Source organism: Berghia stephanieae, chromosome 12, assembly GCF_034508935.2.
Source record: "Berghia stephanieae isolate SIO BIC M18660-M18661 chromosome 12, UCSD_Bste_1.3, whole genome shotgun sequence".
NCBI classification, from domain to species: domain Eukaryota; kingdom Metazoa; phylum Mollusca; class Gastropoda; order Nudibranchia; family Aeolidiidae; genus Berghia; species Berghia stephanieae.
This window is the reverse complement of record NC_088371.1, coordinates 25075551-25094495: the sequence shown is the minus strand read 5'-3', so window position 1 is coordinate 25094495 and position 18945 is coordinate 25075551. Positions and strand designations below refer to the sequence as shown.

General features: G+C 37.6%; 1 protein-coding gene across 3 annotated transcripts in view; it reads left to right on the top strand.

The window, feature by feature from the left end:
• LOC144958288 (uncharacterized) overlaps positions 1 to 18945 on the top strand; it is a 28019-nt gene continuing 9074 nt past the window's right edge. The window contains exons 1-6 of one of the 3 annotated variants that reach the window (XM_078890161.1): positions 1 to 91; positions 2242 to 2402; positions 2974 to 3327; positions 5184 to 5355; positions 14346 to 14543; positions 18619 to 18753. In XM_078890161.1, coding sequence (XP_078746287.1) covers positions 3050 to 3327; positions 5184 to 5355; positions 14346 to 14543; positions 18619 to 18753 — 783 coding nt within the window. In that variant the 5' untranslated portion in view covers positions 1 to 91; positions 2242 to 2402; positions 2974 to 3049. Of the gene's footprint in view, positions 92 to 286; positions 654 to 999; positions 1084 to 2241; positions 2403 to 2973; positions 3328 to 5183; positions 5356 to 14345; positions 14544 to 18618; positions 18754 to 18945 lie in introns of those variants that run through there. The other 2 variants (XM_078890158.1, XM_078890159.1) reach the window with 2 other exon arrangements.

The window sequence follows — 18945 nt, the reverse complement described above, 5'->3', positions numbered from 1 at the left end:
CGTGACTGAAGCACAAGTGAGGTCCCCGCCCCAGATAAAATAACAACGGCCACCACCTTTATTTTTTTGAGTGGTAAAGTGAATTGTGAAGGTAAGAGAATTTTACCAGATTAAAAGAAATCTAAAAAAAAAGTGATAAAAGAAAGAAAGAAACGGGTAATCTTCAAGTGAATAAATTTATGTTTAATTACCTATTCAAATCGGATTGTTTTTGTCTAGAAAATAGGTAACCTACCTAATTTAAATATGCAAATATTGATGTCAGTTTTACTCTTTACCCATGATTCCTCTTGGTCGTCAATAAAAACAAATCGTGAGTCACCGTAAAAGGTATAAAAGTAAAAGACGGATATCGTTCATCATAAAATGTCGTTCAGGTTATGATTTATATTTTAAGCTTTTATTCTTTTATTCGTCTCAAATACACGAATAACAAGTTTGTTCTAGCCTACGTGCTATACTTCAAGTTTTTCATTCCTGAGCCGTCTAAAATTTGGTTCTATTTTTAGACGAACAGCTGATCTCGCGTTTCGTGCTCAGGAGGAAAACAGCTGTCGACAGTGTCAAATTCCAACGCCAGATTCCGTCTTTTCGTCATAGGCTACTCAAAGGAAGGGCAGATCTTTCAAGAGTCTGGAATATACTTTTGTGCGGTATGCATTCATTTGCTTTTATTAATTCAAAGTTACAATGTGCAAGGGACTGAGGGCAGAAAAGGGTGAAAAATGATAAACTTTCTTCTTGCGATTGCCAGTTTGGTGACCTCGACCTCAACGCACTAACTGCTGACCGCAAGCTCTCCTCAGTCTCGGTAAAATTCCAAGTTCTTGACTTGGAGATTTGTTCCTTTAGAGTTTTTAGAGAAAATAGTGAAGGGCTCCCCAAATAGTCTATATGCAAAGTGATGCCATTTTTAATGAATGTGTTAAGGGCATGTGTTAAACGATTTTTTAGTTTTCGGCTTTAGGCAGGTTTGTTTACACTCTGATCGTCTCGTGCGAGTTGTGTAAGACTGGGCATGCCTTGGGCGTGCTTGAGACCATCCTCCCTCTGGATGCTAAACGAACTGTTTTAATTTGTTGTGTACGTTATTCAAAGGCCGACGTAATATTTTTGTTACATACCAAGAAGTGATTTTTAGGCAGTTCATTCCGTTCATTTATTCATTGTGTTCGTTATTTATTTATCCTAATTGTCACCCGACACAACATCTTTAAGTCATTTATCTTCATCACCCGGTTCCCTATTGAATATCCATCTTTTTCCATTTATCCTCATTTATCATAGAATGCAAAAGGACGTCCATATCACTAAGTCTTTTTTCTGAAATTTTAAAGTGGGAAAAGCATAACAAAATTGCTAATAACAAAACACTGAATCGTAACGTCTCACCGGCTCAGTCAGTGAGGTGTTACGATACAATGTTTGTTTTTAGTCTTCTGAATTTTCCTCCTGGACGTCCACTCAATTCTGAATCTTTGTATTCCGGAGAGAGAAGCTGAATATGACAGCCATTGTTGGTGTTTAGGCTGAAGAATTTTGATAATCTTCGTTTGAATGTTTCTAAATCTGTTGTGTTCACACATGGTTCGTATAAGTATAGGCTAATGATGCCTAAATATGGATTTTTTGTATTTTGTTCCATTGTGTGATTGTTCAGTGTGTAGTCGGATCTAAGTGGGTTTTTTATGCGGGATATTTCCATTTTAAATCATCTTGTTGGCAAATAACATGATGTGACTTCGGTTTGAAGATTTTATGTTTTTGTTTTGTTGTGCTTTCCCTTTTCTTCTTACATGGATTCTATCTTTGTGGTTTCTTATTTTTGTGCAGCTATGTGGTCTTGTGGAATGACACTCGCTTTCGGATTGGAAAGTCCTGGGTTCGAGCCTCGCTCTGCGCATTGTTGAGTCCTTGTTGAGTCCTTGGATAAGACTCTGTACTCACATTCTCTCACTGTACTCAGGTGTAAAATGAGTACCTGGTCATCAACAGTGTTGTCTCTGTCGGAAAATTGTAATATTCCCTAACAGGCATCATTTCTCATTCTACATTACGTGTTGCTGTTGGTTAGGGACCCTTTATAAAGTGCTTTAAGCACATTTAGTAGATATTGCGCTTTATTTAAAAAAAAAAAATTTCTAATTTTAAAGTAGCACTGTGAATAATTGGAATTTATTTTTCCCATTTCTTTCCCTTTAATCTAAAATTATTCTGACTCAAATTTTATTCCTTTCGCAGATTACAAGATAGCAAGATAAGCACATACTGGGATTCCTGATGAACGTCTTAATGTCTATCAGAACAAGAGAAACTCAACCCAGGGGGTATTTTGATCCTTCGAAACTTAAAGATAAAATCTGGAAAGTCAACGGCTAACATCCTTTCTTCATCTAGTAAAGGTAAATCTGGTTTGATATTTTGCTTTTTTAACTCTGACCGTACCATACATTTTCTGAATTCTACCCAAAATTTTACACCCACCCTACATGTTGGACCGTTGGAAAGTCCCCATTGATGAAGTGATTTTGCCAATAGGCAGGTTCTCTACCGAAGCCAATTCTCTACCACCCCCAGTGCCTCCTCTTGATGATGGAGAAGCCTGGCAACTTCTAACCGAGTTTAGAGGAGTGTATGTTCCCGACCCCTTGAGGGATTGAATTCGTCCAAACCATCTCGTATATGCATCTCTGTCCGTAGTCTGGGAATCAGCGTACAAGGGTTGCCGGGACTTATTTCGGCTCAAAACGAAGACACCGTCCATTATGCTCTTGAGAGAGGTATCCCCATTCTCTCTCTCTCTTTGATCTTATTAAGCCAGCTCTTTGTAGTCATCTCCCCCCAGACACTGCTGTGAAACACTACTTCATACCAAAGAGGAGCCATGTCCGATATCCCCCCCCCCCCTGCATCCTTCTATTGTTGAAGCAATGCCGAATTTTAAACGCTTTTTCACTCCTTTTTTTTCTACAGATATAGAAATTCATTCAACAAATAAGTCAGCTCGTTCTGATTTTGAACAACGTACAGCAATATTATTATTTTCAAGATGGGCAACTCCATCGTCCATTCTTCCACCTCGTCCAGCTCCAAATCAGGAAAACGTAACTCCACCATCAGCATGTCGGACTTCTACGACAAAATGTTGTCCAGCAATGTCGGGGAGCAGATGTTGTCTTGTTCATTTGGAAGCTGGTGTCGGGAGAAGCGTCTAGTGTGCGGATTTTACGACAAGGCTAACTACACGCCATCCGTGTTACACAACTCCGGTAGAGCGTCCAGCATGCCGGATACGACAGAAGGTCGATTCTTCCAAATCCATTCCAAGTGAGTTCAAATACTTCTTTTTTTATCATTGTTTTATGATTGGATCTGGTTGTTTTGATTTATTAATTAACTTTGTCAACTTCACCCTCATTAAAGTCATTATTATTATTATTATTATTATTATTATTATTATTATTATTTTTATTATTATTATTATTATTATTTATTATTATTATTATTTATTATTATTATTATCATATTATTATTATTATTTTATTATTATTATTATTATTATTATTTATTATGTTATTATTATTATTATTATTATTATTATTATTATTATTATTATTATTATTATTATTATTATTATTATTATTATTATTATGCTTTTAGATTTTTTCGTTTTTTAAAACTTTTTTTCCTCCCTGCCTTGAATAATAGAGAACAGGTTTTTTCCTACGACTTTTTAAGCTCTTTGACAGTGTTGTTAACAAAGTTGTATAACATTAGTCTTTCAGTTTTATACTAAGAAAAATCACACTTAAAAACTAGAAGGGGTGTGAATAGGGCCAATGTATTTGAATTGAATGATAATTCATATTGTTCCATATAATTTACTGGGTGGGGTTCCTGACCTCCCATAGTGGGCAGAGAGGTACTTACTGTCTTCTATCTCCCTGCCTATATCAGTTTTCCAACTTGCTTTCCGTCTTTGTCTTGGAATGAGATTACTTGGTTTTATCCTGGCCCTGGGTGGAAATCCTAGCTGGGAGGGAAACAGTCAAATTTTTAGTTAGAATTTTGGGAGATGATATATTTTGTCTTGTAAATTATCTCTCTGTTATGCACTGTATTATGTTTTGTTTTCATATTATATATGATTTGTAAACACTTGGGTGTATTCCTCTTAGTGGGGAACTGAGCTTGTGTCTGGATGAGACTTTTAGGTGATCTCAAATTAAATACTTTGATAGTGTGCTCTTGGAATCTACATCTGTTTCTTATTTGAACCAATTTCTCTTTGTCTTTCCTGTTCTGGGGTGTTTTAATTGTAATTCTAGACCTTTTTACTATCCTGTTTTCTTCCTTTTTACTGATAAGACATTAATATGTTGCATGTGCAGTAAAACCCTTTTAAAAAAACCCCCCAAAAAACCCAGATCATTTAGGAAAAATAGTGATAAATATTTTATTGCTGTGTGAATCTTTATTGTAGGGCTTTGGTCTTGCATTCATAACACAACCTCGTAAGCTTCGAGCTGGTGATAAGGCAACCGCCCAACAGTTTATTCATAGGAAATATCAAATTAAGAAAATAAGGATCAGAAGGTAATCAGAGGGTCTGAGGTTCGTTCCCCTGTCGAGGTAGACTGATTTTTTGGGATATTTATTTTCTTTCTTGCTTTGTCAGGCACCTTTCATACACACTTGTTCAAATCTGGCCCTGTCTGTTCTAGAGGACAGTACTGAACAAAGTGTCCAATTTAAAGGGTAGCAAGCAATATTTACTGTCCTTTTAAAAGCTTAAGAAACCCTAACTCCAGCTCAATGGACGTTATGGCCCATAAGCTTTTATATAGCGCAATATCCACCAAACATGCTCAAAGCGCTTTACAAAGGGACCCAAGCCAACAGCAACACTTAACACATAGGACGAGACATGATGACTATTAGGCAATATTACCATTTTTTCCTACAGAGACAACACTGTAAACCACCAATTACTCATTTAACACCTGAGTATGGTGAGAGAATGCGAGTAAAGAGCCTTTAACTAAGGACTCCACTATACACAGCTCAAAGTGGGGCTCAAACCCAGGACCTTTGGATCCAGAGTCGAGTATCATATCACAACAACATATAGACTCTGAAGAATACTTTTTTTTATCTCTTAATAAATTCATGATTTATTTCAGGACCCAGCTCGAGTTGCTGGTATGTGAGAAACAATCTGGCTACCAGACTCGCATCAAAATTCCCAGGTTTTCCTCTCCAAGTCTGTCGACATTCCTGCAAAATCGTCACATTCGATTCAGCATTCGGACGATACGGGCTGTGGCGTATCACAATGGAAACCTCATTGTCCAGGTTGGTTTTTTCACTTTTGAAAAAAGTAGTCCTTCAGAGCCATTGGGCTCATGTAGCCGTAGTTTATCCCGATTTCTATAGCATGAAATGGACAATAGCAGTTGCTTGCTATCCTTTGGATAGGATGCTAGTATATCGCAAAGTACTTTCCACCAAATCTAACAGACTCAGCTACCTATTCAGTGCTGAGTGGACAGAGGGGTCAGAAAAAATCTTGACTGTATCCAGGATTGATCTTATGCTTGTGAAGCGAGTGCTCTACCAACTGAGCTGTCATGATCCCCGTTTTCACTTTTTAAATAAAAAGAAGAAAAATAGCAAAAGGAGCGTGTGTATTTATTGATGCTATGCATTTAGCTGGAAAAGCTCACAGCATCCATCAGCCAGATATAACTTAACAACACACAAAACTATGTGTAACCTTAAACATTTATAGTCTGATTGATGCTATTTAGTGAGAACTACTACTCATAAAAATGGCTGGCTAAAGACAATAATAAAGAGCTGAATGACGTCAAAGTCATTCCTTCTATATAGTCAAATAACCACAAAATGTTCTCGCTGGGTGGGTTCCTAACCTCCCATAGTGGGCAGGGACATACTTGCTGTCTTCTATCCCCCTGTATCTGTTTTTCAATTGCTTTCTGTCTTTGTCTTGGAATAAGATTACTTGGTTTTGTCCCGATCCTGGCCAGAGTCCTTGGCTGGGAGGCAAACAGTCGATTGTATAGTTGGAGTTTTGGGAGATGATATTTTTTTTCCTTGTAAATATCTCTCTTATGTAGTTATTTTTTATTTTAAACATTTGATTTGTAAACATTTGAGTGTATTCCTCTTAGTGGGATCTTGTGCTGGTTGTTAGTCAATAAATTGAACTGAGTCTCCAAAGATACTTTTAAACACTTTATTTACAGGCAAGATTGTTTACAAATAAAACATGATGCTTCCTCTTTGACAGTCACCAAAAAAAAAAAACCCAACCTATCTCCGTAGTAATCGTTCTCTAGATTACTTCCGTTCAAAATACACAACAAATTGCGGGCTTTTTGGTATCTGTGAAAATTGCCCGATAATTCCTGCTCTTTGTTGCAATAAGGAAAATGGCGTAAGAAAATATACAACATTCTCCCCACCTTGGATAATGATGAATAACATGAAATATCCAACTGTCAAAATAATGTCAAACCGCAAAACCGTACTACAAACATAATTCCAAGGGTGGAGTAGAGAAGAGAGGGAAACAAAAATAAAAAAAGGTGACCAGAGTACTACTGGTACAATTTAAACCTTATCGTAAATCTGAACATATATGCAAAATCGCGTAAAAAATGCAAAACGAATCCAAACTAAAATGATGCAAGGAATTAAAATAATTTCAACTGAAAAACTATAAAATGCAATCAAACCCCCATAAAAAAGGTAGCAACGCGGCAATAACCCATCTTCAGGAAATGCCCACTCGTTTTGATCAACTCATTATGTATTAGTATTAGTCGTATGCATAAAGCTGCCACTACTGACAACAATAATAAACCATCTTAGCTATTTGGGAGAGCAAAATTATACCATCAATATACATTAGAATAAACATAGCAAACAAGTCTTTATATATAATCGTAACACAATATAACTGAATATATGGAAATAATAAGATGCTACAATACGTCTAGAGGCTAAAAATACATTTAGGCTTCGCGATGCGCCCTGCTCTTGTTCGAACTCCATAATTTTCCTGTCCAATACTAACTCCTACTTCTTTAGGAAGGTTCGAACCATCACTACTTTCTGGTCGCTGTGAATCAGCCTCGGTATCATCACTCATAGACCCTCTGCCTTCTAGTTCAAGAAGATGCAGTCTTTGTATTGGTCTAATAAATGACCCTTTCTTTGTTTTCACTTCTACTGTTCTTATAAGCTTGTCTTTACTTGGAATTAGCTTTGTCACTCTACCAAGTGGCCAATACAATTTTGAACAATTGTCTTCTCTGATGATAACAACATCGTTCAGTTTCAGACTCCCCTTGCTTTTGCCATAGGAGCATGAGGTAACTCTCTGATATAACTCTGTCTCCAAATAGACCAAAATTTCTCTAACTCTTCTGACCTCGATGCTGCCATTTGGCGCAAGTCATTTGCCGTTACACTCTCAGGGCTAAGGTTCGAACCCATGGCGGCCATGTTTCCACCAATAAGAAAGTGATTAGGAGTGAGAGCTTCCCAGCTATCTAGCGTGTCCCCGACAAATGTGAGTGGACGACTGTTGACACACATTTCTATTTCACATAACAGTGTGATAAGTTCTGATTTTGTAAGGCATCTGGTACTGATACTTTTCTTTAAACTGGACTTAACAGAACGGACAAGGCGTTCCCAAATTCCTCCAACCCATGGGCTTCTAGGTTTGATAAACTTCCATTTGGGACTTTTATCACCATATTCTTCTGCCAATTTTCTTGACGCTGACTGAAAAGTTTTAGCATTATCACTCATAACAGTCACTGGCATACGTCTTCTTGACACAAATCGTTTGAATGCCATCATGAACTGTTCAACTGTTAAACTGTCCACAAGCTCCAAATGAATGGCCCTTGTTACACCACATGTAAACAAACAAATGTAGTGCTTTTTCCCAACAAAGTCTGCGGTAAATATAGGCCCGGCAAAGTCTACCCCTGTTACAGAAAAGGGTTCAGATCTGCTAATTCTCTCCTTGGGGAGAGGAGCAATTGGCTGTTGGCATGGTAAAGAGTCATATCTAGAGCACCTGGCACACTGCCTTTTTACTTTTCTTGCTAATGTTCTCAACCCGATTATCCAGAACTCGTTCCGGATAGAAGATATCATGTGTGGAACACCTGCGTGCTTTGATTCTAAATGCTCACGACTTGTCAATAACTCTGAAACATGACATTTCGGCAAAATAATTGGGTGTTTGCACTCAAATGACGCTGAAGCAAACTGAAGTCGTCCTTGCAACCTCAAGAGACCATCTTCATCAATGAAAGGATTCAATTTACGCAACGGAGACCCCTTAGCCACCCTGTTCCCCAATTGAACTTGTCTCACTTCTTCAGAAAAATACTGAGCTTGAACTGTTATCAAAAGCACCCTCTTCCCTTCAACTATCTCTTCAACCTTGAGACACTCTGAGTATTCTCTATCTGCGCGTGCTTTCTGACGGCAATTACTGATAAATCTTAGCGCCCCGCTACTACTCTGACAGACTTTGAGAAGCCTCCCCACCTTTCAAACGGTAGCAGAGGCACTGCACTAAGGGTGTTGCTTTGTAGTGTCATCTCTTGGCACTCTGAGGAACATATCATGTTGCCTTCCGCTTCATCTTGGATTTTCTCTTCTTGACTTTCCTTCTCTAAAAAATCTGTTGGCCCATTTATCCACTCAGACGAATGCATCAAGGTATTTGCTGTCACTCCTCGTGTTCCCAAATCAGCAGGATTTTCCGATCCCTTGCAATGCTGCCAATTTGAGGGGAAGTAAATTGTTGGATTTCAGAAACTCTATTTGCAATGAAGGTTTTCCACTTTGAGGAATCACTGCGTATCCAGTGTAGAGCAACCATCGAGTCTGTCCAGCATCTGTAATTTGTTTCCTCTGGCAGTTGTAATGCTTTCATTACAAAACGAAGGAGACGGGCTCCCAACAGACAACCCAACAATTCTAAACGAGGCAAGGTGACCTGTTTTACTGGTGCCACTCGTGACTTGGCCATAACCAATGTCATCCTCTGTCGTCCATCTTCTTCCTTCACACTTGAATACACAGCTGTACAATACCCCTTTTCACTCGCATCACAAAAGCAATGCATTTCTAAACTCTTCTTGTTGATCCAGGTGCACAACACCAAACACCTTGGTACTGCCCATGTCGACAATATGGACAATTCATGCATCCATGCTGAAAACCGTTTTTCTAGGCTGTCTGGGATTTCTTCGTCCCATTCCACTCCCAATTTCCAGAGTTCTTGGAAGACAATCTTTGCTGTTATAGTGAAAGGACTGAGGAAGCCCAGCGGATCAAAAATTCTGGACATCAAACTCAAAACTAACCGTTTGGTTACCACAACATCTGTTGGAAAGGGATAACCCATAAATTCAAAAACATCAGCCGTCGGATTCCACTTCAATCCCAAAATTTTGGCTGTGTCACTCTGTGGCATGACTCCATCTCTGAAATCTTTTTGAACTCTTTCTTTTACTGCCAAACTGTTAGAATTCCATTTGCACAGCTGCATGTTCGCTTCTGACATGATTTTGGATGCTGTCTTCTGCATCTCACATGCCTGGTCAATGTCATCTGCTCCAGTGAGAAAATCATCCATGTAGAAGTTATCTTTCATCTCTTCCAGAATCCTTGACTTCTCATACTTGTTGAGATGGTGTCTGACTGTTGCAATCAACAAAAATGGTGATGAGGTACATCCAAAGATCACTCGTTCACAGCGCATCACTCATGTTTTGGCCTTCCTTCAAAAGAAACCTCTGTACATCTTGGTCTTCCTTTTTCAATCTAATTTGAAGAAATTCCTTCTTGATATCTGCTGTCAGGGCTACCGGCCATCTTCGAAATCTAAGGAGGACATCGGCCAAATTGGGTAACAGATTGGGACCGGCATGAACGCAATCATTCAATGATATTCCATTCGATCCACGGCATGAGGCGTCAAACACAGGTCTGACCTTGGTCGTGACGCTCTCTTCTTTGATTACTGGAAAGTGAGGTATGTAATAAACTGGTCTGTTTTCTGGCTGCATTTCGTCCAAGGGAACCTCATGTATCAATCCTTCCTTTTCAAGAGCTTTGAATACATCAGCATATCTGGTGTCATCACCCAGCTTCCTGTCAAGTTTTTCAACTCTACTTTTTGCAGATTGAAAATTGTTCTGTAACTCTGACTTTATGACCCCGTCCCTCCATGGCAATGCAACTTCATACCTCTGATCTACACTGTTCCTAAATTCTTCCCATACGGGGTTCCCTACTTCTGCATTGACCCCGTGGTTCGAATCGTCCATGATCCCAATTGCCTCAAGCTCCCAGAATTTCTTCACTGTACTATCACTTACACAACCCAGTGTCAAAAATTGTGAATGGGAGTTTTTGCCCTTTACTTCAGGGAATGCCATGATCCAGAAAGGATCCACTTACCGAAAATGGTCTCTTGAGCCACAAGTCCAATCTCACTGTTTATTACCTTACCTGGTATTATTAACTCCCAATAATTATCAAGTCCAATCAAAAATCCACTCTCATTCTCTGACCCTTGTCATACTCATCTCCCCATTCCAAATCTGAGCCCACCTGAGACTTAAACTGAGCAAGACAATCAAGATTCACCCCTGGCCTGTATAATGTGCCACAAATTTCACCAATTTCTGTCAAACAGACTTTCGACTGCTTACCCTTCAGACCCTGAAAGGAAACTTCGTAAACATTTCTTTCTATTTTTCCTGATGGTCTGCCCCCACCAAAGGTGAAAAATGATGTCTCCTCCTTACCAATAAATTTGGGTTTTAAACTCTTCACACAGGAGGATGAGATGTAACTTTTATCAGCAGCGCTGTCAAACAAAACAAAAACGTCAACATCATTGACTTTCACTTTGCAGCTTTGCATGACAGTCTGTCTTCCTGTAAACTCAGACTTGGCGTAAATCACGCAGTTGTCTGACCCCCCCCCCCCCCCATTTTCATTTGCACTGTCTTTAGCTCTGTTTGTGTTTTGTTTGGCAGCACTCTGATTTTGGTAACAAAACACCTTATGGTGACCTTTATGGCAAATCGAACATTTGAATCTACAATTCTTAGCCAAATGTGAAGGCCGGAAACACTTGAAACAAAGATTACTGTTCTTTGTTTTCTCTCTAATTTTTTCAGTGTCCATTTCCGCCAGCTGTGGACATTTATCACTGTAATGGCTGTCCCTTTTACCACAGAAAACACAAACACAAGCACGATTCTGATTGTCTCTTTTTTCACTTGTCATCAACGCAGACGCAGTGCTCTTCCTTTTCTCGTACGCCACTGCCACCCTTGCTTTTTCGTGTGTTGGTGGCAAATCGAAATGTTGGGAACGTTCCCGTCTTTGAATTTTGCCGTGGAGAAAATCCATCAAAAAGAGTAAGTCCGACTCTCGTTTGTCGCTCGGTCGGGCCCATTCCATACGAAAGTCACTTGGCAGTCGACTCAATATCAGGGGTGTCAAAATGACCCCATACTGTTCCCCTGAAATTCCAAAGTTCTCTAAACTCCGAATGTGTGACTGAACTAGGTTGTAAAAAGTCCACATATTTTTCACATTCCTTACGTTGACCTCAGTTGCCAGAAGTTTTTGAATATGGTCGAAAACTATTTTTTCTTTTCTATCGTAACGTTGTCGAAGAATTTCAAGTGCGTGACGATAATTTTCTCCGGTCAAACTTAGTCCTTTGATACACGAAAGGGCTTCTCCCGACAACAGTGATTGCAGATACGAAAACTTGGTGATATCAGGTAGCGTCGCTTCATCAATAAGCGCTCGAAACGAATCAAAGAATGAAGGCCACTCAGTGTAATCCCCCGAAAAACCTGCCAGTTGTATTTTTGGCAAGTTTGCTGCACTAGGATTAAAACGCCCTGATCCATTGCCCTGCGTTTCACTATTGTTAGCGTTCACACTGCGCTCCGGTTCCATGGAGGTCTGAATCTCAACTAGTTTCATTTCTGCAGCCGCCTTAGCCGATCTGCACTCAAGTAGGAATAAATGTTCATTTTCAATGTCACGCTGCAAGTCCTCTTCAGAAAGGAACAACAGTTCGAGTTCTTCTTGCACTGATGTTAACTTATCTTGTCGCCTTTTAAAATCTGCCAATGCGTCGGCCAATTCAGCTGAAGAAACGTCGAATCTGGCAACAAGCTGTTTTAGATTCAGAATCTCACGTGAAAGCCATCCTTTCGTCGCAGACCTGCGTTTTTTCGCTTCTTCCATACTAACTAGTGGTATCGAATACACTGGAGGACACTACGTCGCCTCATCTAACAACAATGGAGGAAAATGAAACCAACGACTGTCAACTGAATATCTACTTGCCTGCTTCTTCTCAAACAAAACACACAGTCCAATTAACGAAAATCTAGAGGATCCCGGGTTTCGGCACCAAAATGTTAGTCAATAAATTGAACTGAGTCTCCAAAGATACTTTTAAACACTTTATTTACAGGCAAGATTGTTTACAAATAAAACATGATGCTTCCTCTTTGACAGTCACCAAAAAAAAAAAAACCCAACCTATCTCCGTAGTAATCGTTCTCTAGATTACTTCCGTTCAAAATACACAACAAATTGCGGGCTTTTTGGTATCTGTGAAAATTGCCCGATAATTCCTGCTCTTTGTTGCAATAAGGAAAATGGCGTAAGAAAATATACAACATTGGTGTCTGGGTGAAACATTTAGGTATTCTCAAACTTAGTACACTGATAGTGTGCTCTTGGAATCTACATCTGTTCCCTATTTGAACCACTCCCCTTGGTATGTCTTACTTTTTCCTCAAATCCTTTTAATTGTACATCTAGAATGTTTTTACACTCCAATATTCATCCTTTTTATTGGCGCTAAATGTGTTGCAAAAGAAAATCACAACATCCGCCAACACACAAAACTATGTGTAACCTTAAACATTTAAGCCTTGATTGATACTATTTAGTGAGAACTACTCATAAAAATGGCTGACTGAAAACAATAACAAAGAGCTGAGTGATTTCATTCTTGCTATGTAGTGCAATAACCACAAAATGTTCTCAAAATGTTTTATAAGCCGACAGTAACACAGAGAATAAAGGAAGAGAAAGGTCACCTGTAAAACAAAAGACAAAATAAAAAGAACATGAGTGTTTATATATATATATATATATATATATATATATATATATATATATATATATATATATATATATATATATATATTCACGAAGTCCCAGGTTTGAGAGTTTTTGCCAAGATGAAGGTCAAATTATTAGATATGGGTTTTTCCAGAGTACGGCACTATACAGACACAGACTTATTTCATCTTGTTTACATAATGTAATGAGCATCTCGTTGCAGGGAAATGGTTGGGTTTTTTGAGTTTTTTTCTTTTGGACCTTTGGGTTCAGCAGCGGTCCACTCAAGCTTACTTTCTCTTTTATCCTCCCCCCCCCCCCCCCCCCCCACCTATATCATTTGATTTTTTATGTTGCTTTGTATTCTTGTTCTGGAATTAAATCAATTGGTTTCACCTGGGCCCTGCCTGGGGTCCTCTGCTGAAAGGGAAGCCACCACTCTCTTTAAGACAATACTTTTTTCTCGTGAATAATCTCTTTTTAGTTATGATAATATTATTATTGATATGCATATATTTAGGTGGACGACATTTAGGTGGAATTACGTTTTACCTTTTAAATTGCCCTCCCCCGCCCCCCTTCTCTTTCTTTTCCTTAAAAATTGTTTGTAGACTGAACCCTCGGATACCCTTTTTATTGTCATATTAGATTCTGTTTTTACTAACATTGAAATGACTCCAAAAGATTAATATAAAATCATCATCTTGTGCCTTGTTTGCTAGCATGTGTAAATGTTGCTTCTTGAAGCTCGAAGAAATAAATAACAATGTGAAATTGAATGTAAGCTTCAATTTAATACAAAAACAGAAACGTTCATTTGATCTATTTTTGTAATTAAATTGAAGCTTACATTCAATTTCACATTGTTATTTATTGCTTCATAGCGTGGACAATTATGCCTTTCCAACCCTCCCTGTCATTCGTTGTCCTGATGGTCTCCACATTACTTCTTCCTTTACATTATAAAACTCCTGATAACAAACAATACAAACATAATCTAGTATCACCTGCATGTCGTGAAACAAAATGCATTCAAACAAATTATCTTTTTATTAAATAAATTATTCTTGAATTGGAGGGTTTTCGTAATCTTTGATTTTGATATCTGTATTCAGGTGTGTTCTAACAAGGGGACTCCTTTTACCAAGTTCTATATCCTTAATCTGGAGGTTGGTGTGTGCACGGGCCATTTTCTGGTGTGTAATGGGTTGAATCAACAGTACGAGGTACACATCTCTCCCAGCGGCTCTCACATTGCACTCAGACCGGATGTACAGTACATTTATCCTGCTGTTGGTGGCTATCAGATTCAGGTAAGGTATTGTTGTTGTTGTCATCATCGTCGTCGTCGTCGTCATTATCATCATCATCATTTCTTTTGCTGCTCATTTTTTCTTCTTCTCCTCCTCATCAATATCATTATTATTATTATTATTATTATTATTATTATTATTATTATTATTATTATTATTATTATTATTATTATTATTATTATTATTATTATTATTATTATTATTATTATTAATATTATTATTATTTTTATTTTTATTATTATTATTATTATTATTATTATTATTATTATTATTATTATTATTATTATTATTATCATCGTCGTTTCAAACAATTTCAGGCGGGTGGTTGGATGGGAGCATCACCCTTGAATCATATACCTATGATGTTCGCATGGGTGTACGATCCGATAGTGATGTTGTTTCTTCTTCTCTTTACTAGCCTATCCTGCTTCTTTGGTTTGTGATTGTATTTTTGACAGGGGATATTTTTTTTTCTGTAAATCCTCTGCCTGTTTGTTCTTGGTTATTTATAATTTAGCTTATGATATCTTTAGGTTATGGTTTTGATTGACATTTGTACTATTTTTGTTAGATTGCTTGTTTTTTTTTGTTTCAGCGGTCTCTCATATAACCTCAATTGTGTTGGAAGAGACCTAAAGCAACAAACAAACAAAAAAAAAAACAATTTCAGCAAGAAAAAAAAGTGAAATGAAAATGGCAGGAAGTAACATCTCACTAATTTCCTGTTCTTTATAATTATAGGAGACATAAAAACAAAAACAAAAAAAATCAATGAGACTAGAACACAATGACGAGCGTTCTTTTGTTGTCATCTGTGCTGTGGGATCAACATTAGGCATTGAATTATGTCGAGTCAAAACCTAGAAAACGGCATGGGAGTCGATGCGACGATTGGTTTATGGCGGATTCATTATCAGTTTGATCTGACATCAGTTATTAAATAATGTTAGCTGTTCCTTTTATTATATATAGGACACAGTGGGGGTGGGGGGGGGGGGGGGCATTATTAGATATCAATTCCCTAACAAAGCAATAACCAGTCACTCTATATTAAAGCTTTTGAATGGAGAATGACTCAGACGATTTAAAACTGATCATCATGTGAATGTGTGAGTTAGTCTTTAAAGAATTGCAAAGTCATCCTCGGTTATGAATAAATTAAGGCCAATTGTGACTCACTGCTGTGACAAAAGGGTATTATGTTGTGCAGCTATGTGGTTTAGTGGTATGACACTCACTTTCGTAATGGAAGGTCCTGGGTTCGAGCCTCGCTCAATGCATAGTTGAGTCCTTGGAAAAGGCTCTTTACTCACATTCTCTTACCGTACTCAGGTGTAAAATGAGTACCTGGCCATTAACATTAGCGTTGTGTCTGTCCGAATAAACTGTAATATCGCCTAACAGGTGTCATGTCCCATCCTACATGTCAAGTGTTGCTGTTGGCCAGGGACCCCTTGTAAAGCCATTTGAGCATGTTTAGTGGATATTGCGCTATATAAAAGCTCAATTATTTTTTTTTTAATGTTTAATGTTGGCATGGTTTAAATGTATAGGTAGTATGCACTTGGCTAAGAAGCTCACAACATTGCCATCCGGAAGTATAACGGACCAACACACAAAACTATGTGTAACCTAGAACGTTTATGGTCTGGTTAATACAATTTAGTGAGAATTACCCATAAACCCGGATGGCAAAAAACAATTACATAGACCTGAGTGATGTCAACTTCATTCTATCTATTGAATGTATATAACCAGAGTCCCAGGTGTGTATGCTCGGGAACAAAAAGCTTATCAGACTTGGGTTGAGTTTTAAACACTTTATTGTTGAGAATGAATAATATTGTACTTGTAATTCTTTAGATTTCCCCTTCATTCAGTTATTTATAGTAACAACAACAGAAACAATGACAACTGCAAAAAAACACAAAAACAAAAAAACTAAACACAAAACAAAAACAAAACACAACAACCCACACTGAAGTGGAAAACTAATGCATATTTGATAACTTGATAACAAACATCCAAATCATTTACATATTCATCATATTCAAAAAGCCATTGAATAGTCACTTATCACTAATATACTAAATACTATGTGGATATGTGGTCTAGTGGTATGACATTCACTTTCGGATCCGATGGTCCTGGGTTTGAGCCTCGCTTGCTGCATAGTTGAGTCCTTGGAGAAGACTCTTTACTGACATTCTCTCTCCGTACTCGGGTGTAAAATGAGTACCTGGCCGCTAACAGTGTTGTCTCTGTCTGAAAAAATTGTAATCTTGCCAAACAGGCGTCATGTCCCGTCCTACATGTTAAATGTTGCTGTTTGTCAGGGACTCCTTGTAAAGCGCTTTGAGCATGCTTAGTGGATATTGCGCTATATAAAAGCTCTATTTTTAATTTTTTTTTTTTTTAATGCATCAAAAGTTTCGTTAGCATTCTAAAAAGTATTATACTGTAGACTACAACTGAAAACAATGTTTATTTAGTTTTCCCTTTGTATTCAGGTATTTTAATATTTTGACCATCAATTGACTGACACCATCATAAAAATGGGAGTGTCACTAAAATTCATGCAACTGAGCACAGGTGTCAAAATATGGCACAAGATGATGACCTTTTGGCCTTTCTTTTATTTATTTTTCAAATTAGCTCAACACAACAACGATAATTCTAGAAAGGCTTATAGGGACAGCCATAGGTAAAAGAGAGCAGTTGTTTATGGTAGGAAAATGAATTAGGGAAACCGCTGAGGCTGCCAAGACATGTCATGTGACTACCATAGCAATCCAATACAATCCAATCCATGGTGTTGGAAGTTCTATATCGAAGATAAACACAACATTTGTGTGTGGTGTGGGATGGTGTCAGTGTTAAGAGATTGTGGCACTGTGTCACAACCATTATTACCTCCATACTTCTGTGGCAGAAATGTTTTGTTATTGGCGAGTGGATTTTTCATAAATGTGTCATGACATCATCAGTCGGAAGGTGAACATTTTGGATTTGCATTTTTTTTTTCATTTTCTAAAAAAATATGCTCTACAGAATCTTTAATTGAAGTAAATAGGGTGATTTTTCATGAAGTTATGGTCAGATGTATGGGAAAGGTATCCAGCAACTTGTCTCAAATTTCATACTTTTTCAACTTGACTGCTGTAAAAATTATTTAGAAGTGAAAGTAAGCTTTGATATTTCCCGAAGATGTACAAAAAGGGTCGATTAAATCATTTATGACAAGAACACATTTATGAAAAAATTGACCTTCTAACTAAACTTGGCAATATCTCAGTTTAAACCTTTTCACCATCCAACTGATTATGTAATTCACTGTAACATGTCAGAATTTTTCAAGTTGTTAGGCAGGGAATTCCGTAACCCTTTGATGGTAGAATATAGCAGAATGAGAAACATGTAATATTTTGCCACAAAACTTTTGCTTTGTATTTCAATAGATTAAGAGAAAGAGTTACTTTTTGAAGTCTTAGATTTGAGAAATTGTGAGAGGTAATTTATAATTGATTGATATAAAAAGGAAAAATTTTAAGAGGAAATTTGATTGATATAAGAATAAAAACTTTTGAGAGGCAATTTAATTGATTGGTATAAGAAGGAAAAATTTTCTGGTCGATTTTTTTTCTTTAAAGGATATGTTATAATAATAAAGAAAAGAAAATCCCTTTATTCATCCCCAAGGAGAAATTTGTCTTTAGCGTCTGTTCCAAAGGAAGACTGGAATAACCCAGGCATCAGTCGGGAGTACCAGGCTGCAAAGTGAGGTTGGGGGAGGTAACTCGTTCAAGACAACACAGTGAAGTGGGTAATCAGACTGAACAAAGCAAAGATCATACCATTGAACCACTCTTTGATTTATCAATGTTTGTTTTTTTATTTTGTTTTTTATTTCTTCTTCTACTCCCAATCAAAATTGATAATTTATATTGTAAAGTGCCCAGAGGTTGTGTTTTACACGAGAATGAGCGCTGTATAAATGTGTATTATTATTATTATTATTATTATTATTATTATTATTATTATTATTATTATTATTATTATTATTACTCATGTACAGAATATGCGTAGTTTCCCACCCCGTAAGACGTTGGAGATCACCAAAATCACCACTGACCTGTATTACCACGGCATCACGTTCAACAAGCGACTCGGAGATCACCACGTTCTGGCTGCAGGGAGGAGGCTGATCAAGGTAATGAGGCTGCTGGTCCCAGGGTTTGTTTTTGTCTGCTTGGGATTGGGGGGGGGGAGGGGGGGGGGCTTTGGTGTCATTGGCTCCGTGATATTATTATTATGGTACTTTGTGTTTGTCAGATATTCAAGCAGTGTTAAGCACAGCCAGTGGCATTGTTTATATTTTCTGATTATTATTATTATTATTATT